This window comes from Haliotis rufescens, unplaced genomic scaffold (assembly GCF_023055435.1).
Source record: "Haliotis rufescens isolate VD_foot unplaced genomic scaffold, xgHalRufe1.0.p SCAF_17, whole genome shotgun sequence".
NCBI lineage: Eukaryota > Metazoa > Mollusca > Gastropoda > Lepetellida > Haliotidae > Haliotis > Haliotis rufescens.
In genome coordinates, this window is record NW_025963857.1 from 18,995,928 (window position 1) to 19,017,197 (window position 21,270).

The 21,270-nt window shown below is 41.3% G+C and overlaps 1 protein-coding gene across 1 annotated transcript; it reads left to right on the forward strand.

Annotated features, from left to right (window-relative positions):
- Positions 1 to 17,877: 17,877 nt before the first annotated feature.
- LOC124138043 lies at positions 17,878 to 21,018 on the forward strand. The gene is made up of 3 exons (XM_046504552.2): positions 17,878 to 18,526; positions 19,458 to 19,631; positions 20,739 to 21,018. Exons 1-3 carry the CDS (start codon positions 17,950 to 17,952, stop codon positions 20,960 to 20,962), a joined length of 975 nt encoding a protein of 324 aa, XP_046360508.2. The 5' UTR covers positions 17,878 to 17,949; the 3' UTR covers positions 20,963 to 21,018.
- Positions 21,019 to 21,270: the final 252 nt, after the last annotated feature.

Genomic DNA, 21,270 nt, shown 5'->3' on the forward strand with positions numbered 1-21,270 from the left:
ACCCAGAGTCAGACATAGACATCCAGAGTCAGGCCTAGACACACATGGTCAGACATAATCACAGTCAGACATAGACACCCAGAGTCAGACTGATTTCATCAACTGTATCGTGTACTACACCAACAGCAATCGACGTATATTTACGCATCACAACGTTTATTTGCTTTTTGTAAATTTGTGACGTCACTCCCCAGCGAATGAATACCCTCTCGCAGAGAACTTATATCGTTTCCTAGTTTATACTCTGAAGAATTTATTTGTTGTATAAGTGTTTGCATATATTACAATTCCTTACTCAATGAGCCTGGATTGATTCAATTTTAAATAAAATTATTGTTTTCAAGAATCTTCGCAGACAATTTATTTTTGTAACTTCTTTCAGTGGCATTTAGAAGTTGGTGTGATGAAGTAAGACAAGTTCTATGGATATACAACTTCTATATTACAATTAGTGCGACGTTTCGGTGTAGATCCTAACACCTTTATCAAGCAAGTGATGGATAGTGCTAAACATACTTACTTACTTCAATTTATTTTTGGGGGGGTAAAATCCCAGCCGACACGGAAGACGTAGAGGCCATCTAGGACGTCTACGTTACCACCAAGCAGCTGTGGAAGATGAAGTCTTTGACGACAATCAGGGCACTGCTGGGACATGAGAAGGTAATATATCATTTCTTTGTCTGGGATAACAAAAACATAAGATTCCAGTCGGTATGGCATCATGACTTATAAAGAAGTATTGGTCATCTGGTCAATAACCGTGTTTTATTATTTTCAACCGTGTGAGTAAGTTGGGCGGATCTTGGCACGACTAATAAATGCTGAAAACTCTGAAAAAGTCGATGCCTCTGACCCTATGCCCATTATATATTGACTAATGTCATGTTGTTTGTTTTTTGTTTAACACCGCATGATGTCGACCTGTAAATAACTTTGTCTTGGACCGACAATCCAGAGATTGATATCATGATTTCTGATCCCGCCGCCGGGTCACGTTGACATGCATTCAACGAAGTCACCGAGCCAGTGTGAGTGAGTGAGTGAGTGAGTATGGTTTTACGCCGCTTTTAGCAATATTCCAGCATTATCACGGCGGGGGACACCAGAAATGGGCTTCACACATTGCACCAATGTCGGGACTCGAACCTGGGTCTTCGGCGGGACGAGCGAACGCTTTAATCACTAGGCTACCCGACCGTCCCTCACCGAGCCAGAACATCCGATCCATTTAGTCCCCTCGTAGGACAAGCATGGGTTGCTGGGGATCTATATTCTTATTTTCTATTGGGGTACTGGCACATGTAGCAACCGCGAAATGATTTTCTGTTTGAATGTCAACAATGTATGATCAATATATTTATCAATATGTTATTATCGACATGCGTGATACTGATGGCTTCAATGTATTTGTTAGGAGATACGTCGTGAAGATCCGGGTGAGAACTGGATTTCTGCAACACATTCTTGTCGTAAGAGGCGGCTAACGGGATGGGTGGTCAGCCTCGCCCACTTGGTTGATCCATTTCATCGTATCCCAATTGTGTAGATCGATGCTCATGATGTCAGTCACTCTATTGCCTGGTCAAAACTCGATTATTTAGGATTCAAGGATTTAAAGACCCATAGTACAGATAAAATAATGTGACTCACAAATTCACAACATATGTAAGCTGTGACTGCATCAGAATTATGATAACCACTTGTAACATTCAATACATCAATATATGTAGCAATTATAAACTTCAATTCTTTACTCATACAGAATATGTAAAAAGGGTACTTTGCTATATCAAAGATTATCTCATCATTATACGAGTTTAACATGCTTACCATGTCATGACTAACAAAAGTGTTGAGATGCTCATAATATTGTGCTGACAAATATTTGCATTTTATCTGTGAGTATAGAGGACAATTGGAAATTACGTGCGCTTCATCTTCAAGTTCGTTACGTTTATTTAGAAATCGCATTCACGTAGCTGGAATATTGCTGAGTGCTGCGGTGTCTGGCCGGGAGAGCCACATTTCAGAAATGGCTATTGCCGGTAGAGCCACATTTTCAGCTGAGTGCATTTCACCTATTCTAGCGGGTAATTAATTAATCCGATTACCGATACCTTTATATGAGTGTCCCACATTTAAGTTACTAAGCGTGGTGTTCTTTAGAGACACCTTTAAATGAGTGTCCCACATTTAAATTACTAAGCGTGGTGTTCTTTAGAGATACCTTTAAATGAGTGTCCCACATTTAAATACCAGCCCTGAAGTCTCTCACCACTATCCTCTAACGCCAGAGACACAAGACCTTGCCCCGCCTTCCTGACAGCAGACCCCAGATCCAGCTGGAGGAGAAGAAGGACTCCCAGATTGAGGGAGGCGACCAGTTCCTACACCGTGTTAGTGACGACATCCTCATCTTCACTACAGACAAGAACATTGAACATTTGTGTACTGCAGACATTGTATTTTGTGATGGTACATTTTATGCCTGTCCCAAGTTGTTTGATCAGCTTTATTGTTTACATGCTGAGGTGTTTGGCCATATGTTTCCATTAGTTTACTGTTTGTTGTCCAATCGAAAAAAAGAGTGTTATGTCAACATGTTTCTGTACCTATGCGATTTTGCTAGTAGAGGAGGTCTAGAGTTTGCCCGACTTACAATTCAGTTGGACTTTGAACGTGCAGCTCACAATGCCGTGACTGATGTATTTCCTGGGACATTAGTTAGAGGGTGTTTCTTTCACTTCACCCAATGTATCTGGAGGAGGGTGCAGAAAGAAGGTCTGGTGATGGACTATAAGGAAGATGAGGAGGTGAAGAAGCTGGTGAGAAGAGCTGCTGCCCTCCCTCTAGTACCTCGTGACAAAGTGTATGATGTGTGGCTTGATGCCATTGCTGACTGGCCCTAAAGTGACTGCCTTCATGGACTACGTGACAACCAGTTGGGTTCAAGGAGGGGCCTTCATGCCAGAGATTTGGAACCATTTCGAAAACCAAGGCCACCGTACCAACAATCACCTGGAAGGGTGGCACAACAAGATAAAGAGACTTGTCAAGAAGTGCCACCCGAACATCTACGAGGTAGTGAAGCTATTTCAGCGAGAGCAGTCACTCAAAGAAGTTGCAGTCCTGAGACTCTCTCACCAGTGGTCAGAACCTTCACGAAGAAAGAAGTACAAGGCAACCGATGCACGTATTGCGTCCCTCAAGATCCAGCTCCTGAACCAACACCTGAGTGAGATGGAATATGCTGACCACGTGGGCGACCTCCTTCATCTGCAGTAATGACATTAAATCCATTATGATATTCATATGCTATTCATATTCATCAATGTAAATTTTTGATGAATATGTTATCCTTGTTGAATAAAAAATGAGTAAACAAGACTTGTTTTGTTATATACGGTAACCTGTTAGAATCACAAAGCATGTTTTGACAGCATAGCCGCGAGAGCCACATTATACAATCACGCAACCATAACCATTGCCGCGAGAGCCACATCAATTTGGGCTATCTATTTTCGAAATGTGGCTTTGCCGGCCTGTAACCCGTTAAACAACTAACGAATAAGGGAGATACAATCACGACATACTTGTAATAAAAGGAGCATTTGACGATGGTAAGATTTTATGTACTTGCAAATTGAAGTTCATCGTCTTATTAGGAAAGTAATTGTAGTCCACTCCATCACGCAGCGGGTAGCTGACGAGTTGACGATCGACGTCGAGACTCACGAGGGAGCAGCTGTGCAGCAAATGGTGGAGTCAGGTGTGATGAGACATATGTGGCAGGTCCTGGGGGAGTGGCTTTGTTGCCATATATGACCTAGTTGCGCTTGTACGAATGATGTCACTTTATTATCGTTAGCGTTAGTAGAAGTAGGATAAAGACCAGTAGTGGATAGGGAAACGCGTTATAACCAGCAGGTGAAATTTCGTAGTAAGTTGTTAATAAAGATGTTTGTATGCTATATCTTTATGTGTAGCGGGAAAAGCAACTGTGTTTGTGTTGAATGCGTGTGTGTGTGAGAGAGAGACAGACACAGAGAGAGACAGACAGAGAGAGACACACAGAGAGAGAGAGAGAGAGAGAGAGAGAGAGACGGGGATTCCAGATGTACTGTATGTATGATTTTCATAATTTTCAGGATGGGGAACTATTCCGGCGTTTCAGAGGATGCCTTGAAATGATATATCAACATGACATGACATGCACTTCCCAATTTACTCTTTCGACCACCAAACGTTGAAACTATCAGCCGAATTCAACCCTACAGCTGAGATATACCACACGCGAGCCCACATAGTGTTCCCTGAATATCAAGATTCAGGTCATTACTTGCGTCACATAGGCAGGATCCATGCGTCATGTCAAACGCCGACATCATACAAGAACTTGTATCTGATATTAATGAGATTGAGGTAATCTAAGCATGTGATTAATCCTGTTTTCTTTATTTACAGCATTAACTGTTTATTGTTAAGCAAGTTTATCTCTGCAGCCATTGTAATATGCAGCTACTAGCCGTCTCGTCTCGCATCAAGAGCTGTGTACTCGCGGGCAGATGACCACGGAGTAAGCTGATCACTGTGGCGGATTAACGAGACTGATTGATGAGTGATTTCGGTAATTCGTTGCAAATTAGGTGTGTCGGAGTCGGAGCGCGAGACTGTCGGATTAAGGGCCTAAATAGCACTGATTTAATCGATTCCCATCATTAGTGTCGGATAAAGTCGATTGTCGGATTAACGAGTGTCGGATTAACGAGACTTGCCTGTATATGGTTCCAAATGCCTGATGTAATCAGTGCACTAAATGTTTTTGTGTTTTCTTTAAATTTGGATTTGGTCACAGTCGAGTCAATGTAAATTAAGAAATATAATCGTGAAAATGACCATAGCAAAGCTCAAAGGTAGGAATTAATTAAAGGGGTAAACGATGTGAAATACAAACACTTCCATGGCTGGAGACACGTATTTTGTTCCGAGTACGTGCTGCAATGCCTTTAACAACGATGTCAAAGCCATATCCGTGCACAAATCGGTGCTTGTCAGCAGCTGCATGCATGGTGTCACTAGGTGTAAGGGAGATAACTCAGTAAGGCTGGTGATGTCTCACGACGTGTCATGTGACTGTATTTTAGGTATCGTGTCCCACGGTTCTGTCTGTGTGTACCCAGGGATTGCTGCAAAGGAATCACATTACCTTAGTAAATAGGACTCAGTTACCTATTATCCCTACATAACGGAGCCTTCCCGTAATTACGTCAAATTAATTTCATTTTCATGCTTCCCACTTTTTATGTTTCGAAATCCAACTAACTACAGATGCTTACATACAACTGGCCGTCATTGACCCAAAGCACATTATATAACACCGACAAACAAATTCATATCAATTAGAAACGCACTGAATACAATACTGCAACCTACGGTGGCCCATAAGGGACATGGAGTCTGTTTTTCCATATTTTGATATTTCACTTACTTTTATCGTAACCTTTTGCAAATTAACACGATTTGTCTTACAAATATGTGATAAATCATGTGTAAAGAAGATATTGAATCGCTGAAAAGTGAAACGAAAATGTCAAAAACTAAAATGAAAATACAGAAAACTATTTCCACCGCGGTGAAAACTATATAATAGTTTTCTGTGGTTTCTTTTTAGTTTTTGACATTTTCGTTTTTGTTTTGACATTTCCATTTTAGTTTTTGACATTTTGGCTTCACATTTCAGCGACTCAATAGCTACTTGAAAGTACATTTTCCATTTTTTCGGTTGTTTTTATACATGATTTATCACATATTTGTATGACAAATTGTGTTAATTTGCAAAGGGTTACGATAAAAGTAATGAAACATCAAAATATTGAAAAACATATCCCTTATGGGCCACCGTAGCAACCACACTAACAATATAAACACAGCCTAAACATTACATACAACAGATAAATATTACACACGTGCTGTGCAGAATACATGCATACACTTGCAACAACACAAACACAACAAACTAAATATAAACAAAGAATATAACTATGTACATGTCATGTATTCATAAGCGCTTGTACAAATACTACATGGTGGTCAACGTGGCCCTGGTGGTGGCATGTGGTTCTCAACCCATTTTGCGGAGAGTAGTTGGATGGGTGGCTTGACTATTGGGAGTTTCTAATACTTCGGTCCTTCCCCACACTGAATCATATGCAACACATGTGTGAGCTCCTCGACATATGCCTCCTTTCACCCAGCAGTGAGTCGGCATGGTGACTTAACCTTCCAACACCTCACAGGAAACTTGAGTGTTGTATACTCCCCAGGGAGGTGAGAACATAAATTGAGCGTATACTGATAAATTGAGAGGGGTATTAATTAAGACTTGCTTACTTACTTATGTTGGAGATTTTACGTGCGCTTTCCGACTGAAGCGTATTTCGCACACGGGTATAATAATACTTTAGAGATTTGAGTATACTTTAGAATGTGGATTAGCGCATAACATATATGCACATTATATTTACATACACTCCTGTGACATAAATTTGAAAGGCATATCACCGAGTTTGCTTATTTATGTAATTGGAAATTGAAAGAACTGTTGTTAAATTGTATTATGGCTATTTAACCATATCTCATTGCTACAAGACTTTGTGAATAGTAATCAATGGCTGGGTAATTTTGTGTAAAAATACATTTGTTCAATGAAGCCTAGACTGAGACCTGTATTTTCAACCACATAGCCCCTACCATGTTAAAAATTTATAAATTTGTGCCGAAAACAGCAAATATATTGATTTTCAAAGATAAGGTGTGTACGATACCCATCAGCAGAAAGTCAAGGGGGGCACGGGTGGCCCAGTCGTCTAAGGCGCCGCGATTCGCTGTGCAGAGTTGCGTCCCCTGGTCACGCCAGAAACCTATGATTGTGGGTTCGAATCCCGGTTCGCCCCGATCATGTTTCTAGGTTTGTCAGCACCACCGTGCTTGTGGGTTTCACCGAAGTGGTAAACGTCTGAGACCTGCATCACTTCGGGCTTTCCTCCCACATCAAGCTGACACGCCGTGATATAACTGGAATACTCTTAAAAGCGGCGTTAAACCTAACTCACTCACTCACTCACTTGAAAGTCAAGAGAACAAAGAAAGCTGTTGGTGCAGCTGACCCTGCATCTCTTTGCACGGGTCCCCACGTGATCCAGGAAGGGGATGTTCTGCAATATTCCGGTTGTAACGGGACAACCTGAAAATTATCGAGCCATGACAAGGCAATCTGGTGACAGCAAGCACTAGCAACATCACACACTGCCTAGACGCAACGAAACACAATCATCCGACCGTCCGATTCAAAATAACAATAGTTTGCAGGCAAGCAATGGGATCAAACTCGTTAAAATCAGATTTTTACTTCGAAACGATACCTCTCTGCGCGAAGATCTGAGGATCTAATATATCACTGCGGCCTATCAACAATAGAGTCTGTACGTTACCCTTGGCTTCTCCCGCTCAAACAGAACTAGCACTGCGGCCTATCAACAATAGAGCCTGTACGTTACCCTTGGTTCTCCCCGCTCAAAAAGAACTAGCACTGCGGCCTATCAATACTAGAGCCTGTACGTTACCCATGGCTTCTCCCGCTCAAACAGAACTAGCACTGCGGCCTATCAATAATAGAGTCTGTACGTTACCCATGGCTTCTCCCGCTCAAAAAGAACTAGCACTGCGGCCTATCAATACTAGAGCCTGTACGTTACCCTTGGCTTCTCCCGCTCAAACAGAACTAGCACTGCGGCCTATCAATAATAGAGTCTGTACGTTACCCTTGGCTTCTCCCGCTCAAACAGAACTAGCACTGCGGCCTATCAATACTAGAGCCTGTACGTTACCCATGGCTTCTCCCGCTCAAACAGAACTAGCACTGCGGCCTATCAATAATAGAGTCTGTACGTTACCCATGGCTTCTCCCGCTCAAACAGAACTAGCACTGCGGCCTATCAATACTAGAGCCTGTACGTTACCCATGGCTTCTCCCGCTCAAACAGAACTAGCACTGCGGCCTATCAATAATAGAGTCTGTACGTTACCCTTGGCTTCTCCCCGCTCAAACAGAACTAGCACTGCGGCCTATCAAAAATAGAGTCTGTACGTTACCCTTGGCTTCTCCCCGCTCAAACAGAACCATCACATTCTGATTCATATCCACATGACATGAAATGACTTCGAAATGAAAATGTTCAATTATTCCTGCAAAATGACACTTATGTCACTGCCAAATTAATTCAACATACAGACACTTCCAAATGCCGTTTTAGACAGTAATCGTGTCTAACCTGTAAGAAGCATACAATTCTGTAAATTTGGTAGGACATAAGGTCTTAACCAATCTACTTGGAACTCTGGTGTTGTCAATATCCTCTCCAAAGTCTCGGTGAGCTCTTGAAGCTGCAGGAGCGGTCGGGTAGCCTAGTGGTTAAAGCGTTCGCTCGTCACGCCGAAGACCCGGGTTTGATTCCCGACATGGGTACAATGTGTGAAGCCCATTTCTGGTGTCCCCCCACCGTGATACAGCTTGAATAATGCTAAAAGCGGTGTAAAACCATACTCACTCACTCACTCTTGAAGCTGCATATTTTACTCTCTAACTCTTCATCCGAACGTGGTGGTTGATTCTGTATTTTTCTAACGTAAAAAACAACTATAGGACTTACATAACCTTTTAGTGTGACATGCAGGAGATCTGTATGCATTTTGAAAAAAAATAGTTCTTGAAAATTGTTTCGTTGATTATCATCATTCCACTCACTTACTTACTCCAATGTGTACTGTTATGGTTTACATGATTCACTGTAGAAATATCATGTTTCTACAAGTCATTTCTTACAGACAAATATACCCTGTAACAGCCAAACAAATATGAATTTCCCAACTTTCTTAAAGGGGAAGTGTACACGCAAAAATCACTTTCTTTCTTTTTCTAAACAAAACGCAATTTTAGAATTAGTTAGTATCTGTGTTTGAAAATATACACTCATTTTTTTCACAGTGAAAGTAGGAAGCTCACAATAGTGTGAAAATGATATGCCGTTATGAGGCCTTCGTTTTTCGAGCTAAACTGGCCTGAGTTATCCCCCTTAGATTATGACGTAATTGGTGCCAATTCAACTGGGTCCCTGTCTATTCTGAACGCAAAAGATATCAAGTACAAGTTTGCGGTAAAACAACATGGCCTACGACACACTCCGGCGCAGTGGTGACTCAGCATAACACTATGCTGGCTGGCATCTGAGACGCTAGAATCACACATCTGTACCTACAACACGTGAAGCGGCTCTAACAAAGCATGATGACGTCATAATGTTTATCAATTGGCACCAATGACGTCATATTGCAAGGGGCATAAGCCATGGTGTTTTTGTTATGGAAATAGAACACTTGGTAAATGTGAAAAATATAAATCGTTTTAATGCAAAACATATGTTAATTAATTGTGATATTTTTATATTTTTGTCTATGACACTTCTAGGTTAACACTTTTATTGTGGAAAAAGTACAAGAAAATTAGGTTCATTTCCGTGTGAACTTGCCCTTTAAGCTGCAGGGACCGAAGCCAGAGCCAAAACAAACAACTCACTCTCACGCAGAACTACTCCATTCACATTCATCTCCAAATGATAGACTTACACTCAACAGATATATTTGGACCCAATTCAAACTAATGTCACTATCGAATCCATTCCACAATGTCGATTCCTCCAAACGTCGTTTTGGAGAGTAATTGTGTCTTATTCCCAGAAGAAAGCATACTGCTTTGAAGGGCTAAACGTCAATTAATAGTCTTCCAAATATCTGCAACTCTCGAACATTAACAACTGCATAAATGCTTTACATTAACGTTTTATCATGATATGTCAGTTATGTCTATAGACTGATGACACGTGTAGAGGAAATGGCATGGCTTCCATATTTTAAATTCAATTAAGGACGGTTTGTGTGTGTATGTATATTATAGTTGTGTTACTTTGGGGAATAATAATTTATAAACATTACGTTTGTATTTAAAAAGGTTACAAATGTATAAACTACTCATCTGTGTTTAGCTGAAAAGAACATATATGAGCATTGGCCTGTTCTCAGCTTGCACATTTCTTCTGTGGAAAGGAAGTGGGGGCCAGAAACTTTTATTTTTGACGGAACATTTGGAATTGAGCAGTTTCATGTTCATAGCATTCTTTGGTGATATTTGGGTAGCTCTGACAAGAGCTTTTGGTCTTCATTGACAAGAGTGAGTGAGTGAGTATGGTTTTACACCGCTTTTAGCAATATTCCAGCAATATCACGGCGGGGGACACCAGAAATGGGCTTCACACCTTGTACCCATGTCGGGAATCGAACCCGGGTCTTCGGCGTGACTAGCGAACGCTTTGACCACTAGGCTACCCGACCGCCCCCATTGACAAGAGAAATAAGTTGTCAGCTGAAGGGACATCTGGTGTCCCATGCTGGCGTGGCTCTCGTAGTCTTCACAGTCGGCCTCTGTGTTGACGGCCACATAATATCTCAGCTCAGCTATTTTCTCGGCCTCTTCACAAGCATACGCGAAGTATGCATTGCGAACGCCTTCCATACTGGCCGTTCGGAGATGGAGGTTGTAATGGACAGAACGGTGGTTTTCTTGACGGGCCTGTTATGTCTTTATGTACACTTAATGTAGTGGTCTATGGGAGATAACTCAGGACGGCTTAATGTGTTCATGGTATGGTCTAGGGGAGATAACTCCGGACAGCTTATGTTATAAAATGTACTCTTCAGTTAGGGAGTAAGAGAGAGGAGAGTTCCAATATGTCTGCCTGCATGTATGCCATGTGCTCTGTGTGAATTAAAACCCTTGTTCTATATTTCCTGAATCCATCATACAACAGGGCCTTGTCATAACGATGCTCCAGTCCTTCAATCTTGTCGTTCAACAAGACAACTTGCAGGAATAATACATTATACCCTGTAACAGCCAACAAACATGAATTTCGTTTTTTTAGTGCTGATCCCTTTAAGCTAGTTGATGCAATTATTCTTCCAATTCTGTGCTAGGTATCTGAAGTGTGGGGGTAACATCTTACTGTCAAAACAAATATAAAATTTCCAAAGCAAAATATGTAAGTGGTGCTTAAGAGTTGATGAAAATGTAAACAGCAATATGACACTTGATGAATGTGGGTGATTGTCATGGCATTTCACTTATATGTCAAAGCCGGTTAAATATTGGTGTAATTAATCATTCAGATTGCCTCACCAGTGTTTTTTTATGTTAAAATCTCTCGGTGAATCAGGTCGAACTACATATTCTTTCGAAGTTCGGTCTTGGTTATGTTAGGCTTTTCAAGATCTTATATATGCAACAGTTTAAGCTTCGTATTTCAGACTAACTACGACAAGCATGGCATGAATCCAGTGACAGTCAATCTGATTCTTCTAGTTCTATAAGGTGCAGGTCACTTCCACACATAGAGAGTTATCTTCCTTCACCAAAGACATCTTAAAACTTTATTAGTTAGATTTAGATGTAGTAACTTTGGTTTACAAAGAGAGCCTAGAATGTATTTCAAATACCCCTCTCGAGCACAGGCTATGTACTTTTTGTCAAGGTCCCGTGAAGGCTCTAGGTTAGAATTCGTCTTCAGCAACCCATGCTAACCGTAAGAGGCGACTAACGGGATCGGTTGACTTGGTTGATGCATGTCATTGTATCCCAAATTGCGTAGATCGATATTCATGATGTCAGTCACTGGTTTGTCTGGTCGAGACTCGATTATTTACAGACCGCCGTCACATAGCTGGAATATTGCTGAGCGCGGCGTTAAACAACACAAACTCTTTCTCACACAAACACGACTTATGTAGAATGTTTTGTTGAAGATGAAACCATTGTTTTGTGTTTTTGAACATTACATTGTGATGTAAGAAACACTTTTATCACTCCTTCTGTTCGTAATTTAGAAAACCCACACAATCTAATACACATAAATTAGTAAGAAAATTGAAAATGTCCATACAAATCTCTGCTAATTTCTTAAAAGTATAAATAACTGTAGAAACTCTGTATTCTAAATTGTAAACATTTTATGAGCGCTTAAATCTGTTCCTGAACATGCATTCTGGGCCGGTTGCCTTTATCCCGAAATAAAACGGTCTGTGTGTCTGAATAAACATTACTTTTGTATTTGAAAAGGTCACATATGCATATCCTCCTCATCTGTGGAAAGTATGCATATGAGCATTGACCGTGTTCTCAGCATGCAAATTTCTTCTGTGGAAAGGAGGTTTGAACCAGAAGCTTTCATTTTGACGAACCTTTGCAGTTGAGTAGTTTCATGTTCACAGTATTCTCTTGGGATATTTGTGTACCTCTGACCTCCCTCCAGCATAACTACCCCATTCACATTCATCTCCATATGATAGCCTCACACTTAAAAGGTATAACTTTATTGATGCAAACTGAAAATAAGTTGTTGTAAAGTTCATTCGACAGTGTCGACTTTTTGACACTGCGGAAGAGTATATATATCACAACTACTGAGTATCAACCAAAGACAATTTGATCATTCTTGAAACAAACAGAGATGTTCTTGCAGTTTCTACCCTCACATTAATGTTGTAACAGGGACCAGTATACCACGGTAATATCTCGCCAAGGTTCGCTGAATGCAATAGGTCATAGTGTTTATGTCTAATACATTGTATTTAGCATCCCCAAACTCAAAAGTGATAACCCTCTTATAATATAATGTCATTTGTATATTTTGTCGTCGAAGCAAATATTCTCATCTCCTACAAACGATACCTATACATTTGCCAGGAATGTTCACATTAATACATCACATCAGTAAGTGCTAACAGGCCCTATAATTCCAACTAAACTTTGTCTTCTAGACAGTAACTACCGTTTAGAGTTGATGAATGGGTGCCCGTGTTAGGCAGCTTTACTCCTGAGATTTTCTTGGCCTTCTGTCCTGCACCACACTCAAGCACATGTAGCAGGTGGTTCCATCAGACAAGAGACTTTGTTCGACATACGCCAGCAATGTGTGTGTGTGTTAGTTCGGTTTAACGCCGCTTTTAACATTATTCCAGTTATATCACGGCGTGTCAGCTTAATGTGGGAGGAAAGCCCGAAGTGATGCATGTCTCAGACGGTTACCACTTCGGTGAAACCCACGAGCACGGGTATGGTGCTGACAAACCTAGAAACATAATCGGGGCGAACCGGGATTCGAACCCACAATCATAGGTTTCTGGCTGGCCCAAGGGACGCAACTCTTCACAGCGAATCGCTGCGTCTTAGACGACTGGGCCACCCGTGCCGCCTACGCCAGCAATGAATGGGTACTCGGTGGGATACGATGTTTTTTCTGACTGTTAGCCTTTTAGCACCTCACAGGCAGATTGGGTTGTAAACTTCCAAGGGAGCTGAGACAGAGAAGTCGAGTGCACACTGATCCATTCACCCAGGTAATAATGGTGGGAGCTTGGCTCCTATAGTGCCTTACACATATCCCATTTTTATTATTATAACATACAGATTAAAATAAATAAAATGCAGCAAAGAGGGTTTTGGTGAACCTGGCACTGTCAGGCTGGTTAGGCTCATCATCAGCTGAGGGCCCTTGACCCCTCTACACGCATATTTGCCATGTTTTGCCTGAATCTTATCAATCACATTAGTGTTAAAAGGGACAGAAATTCAATGATATACATGATTAGATTGGTTTTATCAAAAGGGACATGATCAGGTTTGTTGGCCTGGATACGTCTGAGGCTGTATACGGGCCTATTCCAAAGAATTTTGTATTTATCATTTTCCATGACGCCCTCTACATATATTTTCAAATTAAAATATAAAATGCAGCAAAGAGGGTTTGGGTGATCCTGGCACAGTCAGGCTGGTTAGGCTCATTATCAGTTCAGGGCCCTTGCCCCCTCTACACGCAGCCCAGACAGCGAATGGGACTTCTCCCAGGAAGCGCTGCCTAGTCAAACCCACCCAGCACTTTTCGGAGAATGTGAAGACTCCCCAACACTATTGTCAGAAGGGATGTACTCCCAGGTACTCTCCTAATGTCAGTCAGCAGATTGGGGGGTACCAAACCTAAGGCACCAAGAACAATGGGAGTCGGACAACTTGGTACTGGGGATGCGAGCGTGACATTCGAAAGCGAAGTCTGCATATTTGCCACGTTTTTCCTCAATATTGTCAATCACATTGGTGTCAAAAGGGACAAAAAATTCAATAACATAAATGACTTCATAGGATTTATCAAAAAGGACAAGATCAGGCCTATTCCAAAGAATTTTGTATTTATCATTTTCCATGACGCCCTCTACATATTCCGGGTCGTAACATGGGTGGACCTCTGTGTCAAAACCACAAGCATTGCGAAGACGGTAATAAAATGACCGAGCTTCACTTTCATGTCGTTTAAGATACTGTGTTTGTGCCAAAGCTGGGCATCCACACTGACAATGTGTTGGGCAGTCTCATTAAATTCATTACATATCTTCATTTCATATTTAGTGGGATTTACATTTTGATGCAAAATCACACATTGACGGTTTCGAGTTAGAAGTGACTGGTCCTGAGCAGCAAACTGAAAGCCTTCGGTTTCACTTTTCACCCAGACGACTTCATCCAAGCGAAGGACTCTGCAGGATTGCCAATCTTCCCAACACACTGCACATAAACTCGATGCAGTGATCGTTCAGATAGCCTCTCCTTGAAAAAGTTTTGACCGACTTGATATGGCACTTAGCTTGGTTGACACTCATTTCTGTACCGTCCAGAAGTACAGATCTATCAACAAAATACAGAAATACAGAGTTTTGACATGCTTCACAAGAGGATCATCAGACAATAAAATGTGTGCAAAAGTGCTCAAAACAATTCTATCACGTTAATCAAACCACGTCCTCCCATAATGATTGGTAAATATAAACGATTGAGGGAAGAGCGACGGCGGTTGGATCTATTGTCTGACATTATTCTTCGTGTGAGGGTGTCAATACCCTGGATTTCCTTTTTCGTCCAATCAGCAACACCAAAAGAATATAAAATCACGGGCACAGCATAAGTACTTGTGGCTTTTACTTTATTGCGAGCGTTCAGCTCTGAACTCCAGATTTTCTTAAGTCTACATTTGTACTCTGCCCGAAGTTTTTCCTTCATATGGGCATTCTGGAGTTTGTCCCTAATCTGCATCCCTAAGTACGTATAGGCCTGACCTTCCACGAGATGGTCAATAACACCGCCTCCAAGTAAATTGACTGTTCCTCCCTCTTCTACCTTGCCACGTTTCAGACGAAGAATGTTGCATTTGTCGAGTCCAAAGGATAGGCTTATTATTATTTACAGATAAAAATAAAAAATGCAGCTAAGAGGGTTTGGGTGATCATGACACAGTTAGGCTCATCATCAGCTAAGGGCCCTTGTCCCCTCTATACGCAGCCCAGACAGCAAATGGGACTTCTCCCAGGAAGCGCTGCCTAGTCAAACCCACTCAGAACTTTTCGGAGAATGAGAAGACTCCCAAACACTGCAGCCTTCTCCCTTACCCAGATTGTCAGAAGGGTTGTATTCCTGGAGCAAACCCCGCTACTCTTCCAATGTCAGTCAAAAGTGACATTTCGTAACCGAGGTCCGCATATTTGCCATGTTTTATCTCAACCTTGTCAATCACATTAGTGTCAAAAGGGACAGAAAATTCAATAATAACGTAGAACACAGAATTTTATTTGCTTCCAACAAAAAATAAGGAAATTGATGAAATGATAGTGAAGGTGTTATGAGATAGTGTCAGAAAATTTAATTTCGGGTGTGTAGATCAATATCTGTTGTGTCCACCATGTTGGGCGATATATGCACGACACCTTGGTGACATACTGTTGATGAACTTTCGTATGGTTGTCCTTGGTATTGCCCCGATACTGCCCAAAGAGCTGGGCCACCTTGGCGGGCGTCGGGTCTCTGGCGTACACTCTCCACCCGAGAATATCCCACATCTATTTGGGACATGTCCGGGGACTTTGCGGGCCAGTCCAATGTCCGTATGCCTTCTCGTCGACCTGGGCACGTTGTGGTCCTGTCATCTTGCAGTTCAATGTTCTGCCGATAATTCTAGAGATTGGAACAACGAGAGGACGCAAATGTCCATTCACAGTACCCAAATCAGTTCGCCCGTCATGTGTGAAACCCCTTACACCATGACATTACCGCCCTCAATTCTCGTGGTCAAGAATTGTTGCCCTGGCATACCACTCGACATTACGTCGCCAACGTTTTCAGTCAGCTATGAATCAGCGCCAGAACCTTGATTCGTCTGTAAACATTGGCTCACAGCCCGTCCCTGGTGTTGACTAGCACACCCCAATCTTTGCCGTCTGTGGTAGGCAGGGTCACACGTGTAACAGGACGCCTTCCTTTCAAGAGTACTGCATACAGCCGTTTCTTAACGGTATACGCTGAAATTCGCCTTCCTGTTATTTTACAAAATTTTCTACTGATAACAGGAGCAGATTTGAATTTGTTGAGTAGTGCACTTAATGAGATGATCTAGGTGTCGTTGTTATAGGCCTGCCACGCACGTGTCATTGTAATCCCTGCCGTTTGGCATTACTTGTCCTTCTGTCGCCAAATTACATTTTTGCCAAACATTTGGGCAACGTCCCCCCTCTAACCTACCATTCGCCATTTTGTTTGTTCATTGAGATGATGTCTCGGAGGCATTTTAAGCATGTGCTTAGCTCAATTGCATTACTTTGGCTTCCGTGTGCACTTGCATCACGTGCTGTTCTTGCATGATGTAAAATGGCATGGCGGTTAGATGTTGCTCTCAGATGCAACACCACGGTATTTAAATGTACATCTCAATGATAGCTACATTCAAATCATTAGTTCCCTTATATTTTGTCTGTAGCATATTATAACAATAGCTTGAAAATTCATGTCACAAGAAATAGTGACTGACAAGGGGAATTGCATTATTATTGATTCGTCTCCCTTCGTGGATTTCGAACTAGAAGTGACCCCAGGAACCTGTGCTGGTCGTAGGAGGCAACCAAATGGATCTGATGGTCAAACTCAGTGACTTGGTTGACAGCGTGACTGTCATGGGTGTCGTGGATTATTGCTCACAATATCAATTGCTGGATTATCTGTTCCAGATTCGATTGTTTGCAGTCCGCCACCATGTTACTGGAATATTGCCGAATGAAGGTAAACAACAAAGAAATAAACAAACAAACATAAATCCGGTCAAATTGGTCAATATTTTTAAACCTCTCGAAACTGCAATATCAAAGAGCCCATATATTTTGTTACGTTAATAGGTATTTAGTCTCCCAGCTTACAAAGTGACGTCAAATAAGCAAATTGATGGATTTATATTCAAATACGTTCTAGCTTATGGATACGTTAAGAATACAATTTATCAAATTAAAGATATCATCAGTAGTAACAGTAATCATTGCCTTTACTTCTGGATATGCGAGGAAGGTAGACGAAAAAGTACACTTCACGAAAACACTGACATAAATGTAATCGAGGTATTCCAGCAACACATTCATGTTCGTGTTATGCCAATATAAATTTGAATTATTCTGCACGGAAAGGCATTTTCATTTATATTATTACGACACTTGTATAACTTTGATATAATAAAAATATGAAACGCAAACATCAAAGTGGAACATAAACTTTAAAATGGCCCCAGCTTGAAGGCTACAACCTTTCATCTCACTAAATCACCACATATGTAATCAACACGTTTCCTTCAATTTGCCTTGGTATCAACAAGAAAGGAAAATATATGCCTTTGATGTGAATGTTCAAGAGTAAAACTGAAAAACAAACAGAACATGCTTGGAACACACGTCTTTGAAAAGTAAGTTTGCTTTGTCTTGATGTCAATTCCCCACGTCATTTTCCTTGCCCTGACTCGTAATATAAAGGCCCGGTTTCCTCCCGATCAATTACAGCATAGCCTCATCTGGGGATATCGACAAACGATGATACCCAAATTATGCCTGTTTTTCCTAACAGTCATACAAATATCAGCAGCCATGGAGTTCCAAAGCCTACTTCCATCTTCTTTTTCTCAGAACCAATTTCATCCACCTTCAGATACTGGCAAAGAGGTTAAGAATGCTGTTAATGGTGTAAGGAGACATGAAATTCGCCTTGAGAAGCAAGAAGAACTTCTGGAAAAGCAGGAAGAGCGCCTGGGTCAGCTGAACGATTCACTGAAAGCCCATGAAAAACTCAATGAGGTCCAGGATCAGTTGTTGTCTACGATGCAGGCATCACAACTGGACGAGAAGTCGCGTTTGTCAACCATTGAAGAAAAGCTGCACCAGCTGGAAGATAAACTCGTTATTGCTGAAAACGCTAGCAGTCCACTCACTATGTCCACATCATCGGATTCTGTGGAGCAGGATGGCGAATCTGGTACTGACGGAACCGTTAAGAAGCGGCAAAGCGGTAAGTTTTCTTTGCTATACTATTATCAGTATTGAGGTGTTATATCTTATATTTTTTTGATTCCCGAACCAACTATTGCACACATGCAGTGCACAGTTGTCCCACCTGGTGTATTGTCTGGTTGTATTCATGAAAGAAAACATATGAACAAGAAAAGTTGAGAACGGAGACAACCCCTTGAGTTAACGGGATTAATGTATCAAGCCATCACATGTTTCACATTTTAGATGAATTTCATTTCGTACATAATCTATCCTTGAGTCAAGTTATTAAGTGCCTAAATTATATAGTAAATGTAGGGGCTGTGTTTCTATAACGCACTTATATTAAGTATTTATTTGACCAGGTACAGTATTCTTCTTTTTTTTAAATGTGACCTCTTGATTAATATTCTGTGGAAATATATTCTGGGAGCAAGGAATTATTTATTATCATGACAAATATCAAACTATACAGGATAATGAAAACAACTTTAGTCCAGTATTTACGAAACAAAATAAGTTTGGTTTAAAATGGTGGTACAAAATTTATCGTGTGTGGACATTATAAAATTGTTCGACTCTTCCTGTCATTGCCATGAATTGTGTGTTGAGGTGAGTGAGTGAGTGAGTATGGTTTTACGCCGCTTTTAGCAATATTCCAGCAATATCACGGCGGGGGACACCAGAAAAGGGCTTCACACATTGTACCCATGTCGAGCGAACGTTTCAACCACTAGGCTCCCCGACCGCCCCGGGGGACACCAGAAAAGGGCTTCACACATTGTACCCATGTCGAGCGAACGTTTCAACCACTAGGCTACCCGACCGCCCAATTGCGTGTTGACACTGATACAGAGCAACAATACCAATCGCCCTCCTCCCAATCCATAGATATTAAATGGTCAGTCCCTCAGACTGCTTGATAGAAATTCCATCTTCGGTATTTTCAGTAAACTTCACCTCAATTCAGGACGCGGGTCTATCCTTCGCTCTCATTATGGAAGCAATGGAATATTCTGAAGTAAAAGAACGTTGTGCTCAAATGGTTGATGGGGGTCGACTGATTGCCCTTGACTCAGAATCCAAGTTTCAAGCCATGAAAACATATCTGACCGACAATGTGGGTAAGTACTATTATGTGATGAAAGTGATTAAGTACTCACGTGTAAGTTCCCAGTATCCAGCAATTACACGGTTTAAACACATCGTATCAATGTAGGGTATCAAACTTGGATATTTGGCTTGAGGAACGAACACTTCACCCAAGCGATCCAACTGGTTACGCTGAAACACGTCCGTTAATGCAATTAAACTGGATATTATTTTAAGAATTCTAATTTTGGATAGTTGGTTGATTACGGAGCAGTGATCAACGGGGAAAGAATATTCCTATTGTTTACATTGACCTCTGTAGAATACATTGAACATATCTGCAGGTCGGAGTTATTACTGACATATACGATTAACGTCAGGTTTAGTTAATTACATTTTACAGCGCCCTGTATATGTCGTGCTAAATATGATAGACAATAAAAACGAGGGGAAAGGGAGCACAGTGGTTAAGGAGGAGCCGCAGTTCTTTGCGCAGGTGTCGTGCCATAGAATTGAAAACTCAACCGTTACTCTTCTTTCACATCTGTTACGTATCTCCTTCGGGTTGAATCTCCAGGAGAGAAGTGAAAATTAGATTAGGCCATATTTCTTGCCCAAATATACGTAAACGCTATGGGCCAGTCAAACCAGTGTTTGTAAGCATGAAGCTTCGGGTAATTACAACACCCATGTCACATACAGTAAACTACGGTTATAACGAACTCAAAGGGACTACTAATTTTAATTCTTTATAACCGTAGTTCGTTATAAGCATATATACAGCATAACTACAGCAAATAGCCGGGACCAAAAAAGTAAGTTCGTTATATCCGTCAGTTCGTTATAAGCGTGTTCGTTATAGCCGTAGTTTACTGTACTTTTAAAACCCGATCCTTATTAGTCAGCGTCATCAACAGTTAATGTTTTGTGAGTTGGTTAGTCAGAATACTTTTATGATGAAACCATGGCTTCGCTCACATTCATGACCTAACCTGCTCACCCAATACAAATCAATGAGCTCTCTATTCCTATTGAATTGTCACAAACGTCTCCAGGAATTATTTCGCCTTAAAATAAGTTATGTTATTGTGTACGATGTAAACATATATGAACACTTTTAAATTTTATTTTCATTTTAGATGGGAATCCTAACTTCTACGTTGGGTTAAAAAAGGCACGTGGACAGAAGGTACACCACTGGTCCACTGGAAAAAAGCCTGACGATAACCTTTGGTGCAAGGGACCTGGGAAGAAACATGCATATCGTTGTGCGATCCTCAGTACGAAGCACCGCAAGGGATACTGCCTTTCTGCGAGTAGATGCAAAGTTAAAAGATACGCCATTTGTGAGAGCCCTTTGTAATACCGCAATACAGCACGGTTAGTCGTGCCTACATTCAATAAAGTATGCATACCTCACATTATTTGTTGCTATAAACACAACCCCCATGGGTACTCCGAGTTCAACCTGGTCCCCGTCTAACTATGCTGCTCGTAGGATGAGACTTAATGTTCGGTGATTTGTTTGATTGCGTTTCAATGTAAACCCAACGGTTCATAGCAGCAATCAATTATTTGGCAGGTCAAACTCGAGTATTTGGAAGCCGCCATCATAAAACGGCGTTGAAAAATATGTTTTGAGCAGCCTCATATACAGCCGAGATCACAACA

Coding starts and splice junctions, on each gene's coding strand:
- LOC124138043 (XM_046504552.2), top strand. CDS start 17,950: ATGTCAATTCCCCACGTCATTTTCCTTGCCCTGACTCGTAATATAAAG. Junction 18,527..19,457: donor CGTTAAGAAGCGGCAAAGCG/GTAAGTTTTCTT, acceptor CGGTATTTTCAG/TAAACTTCACCTCAATTCAG. Junction 19,632..20,738: donor ATATCTGACCGACAATGTGG/GTAAGTACTATT, acceptor TTTTCATTTTAG/ATGGGAATCCTAACTTCTAC.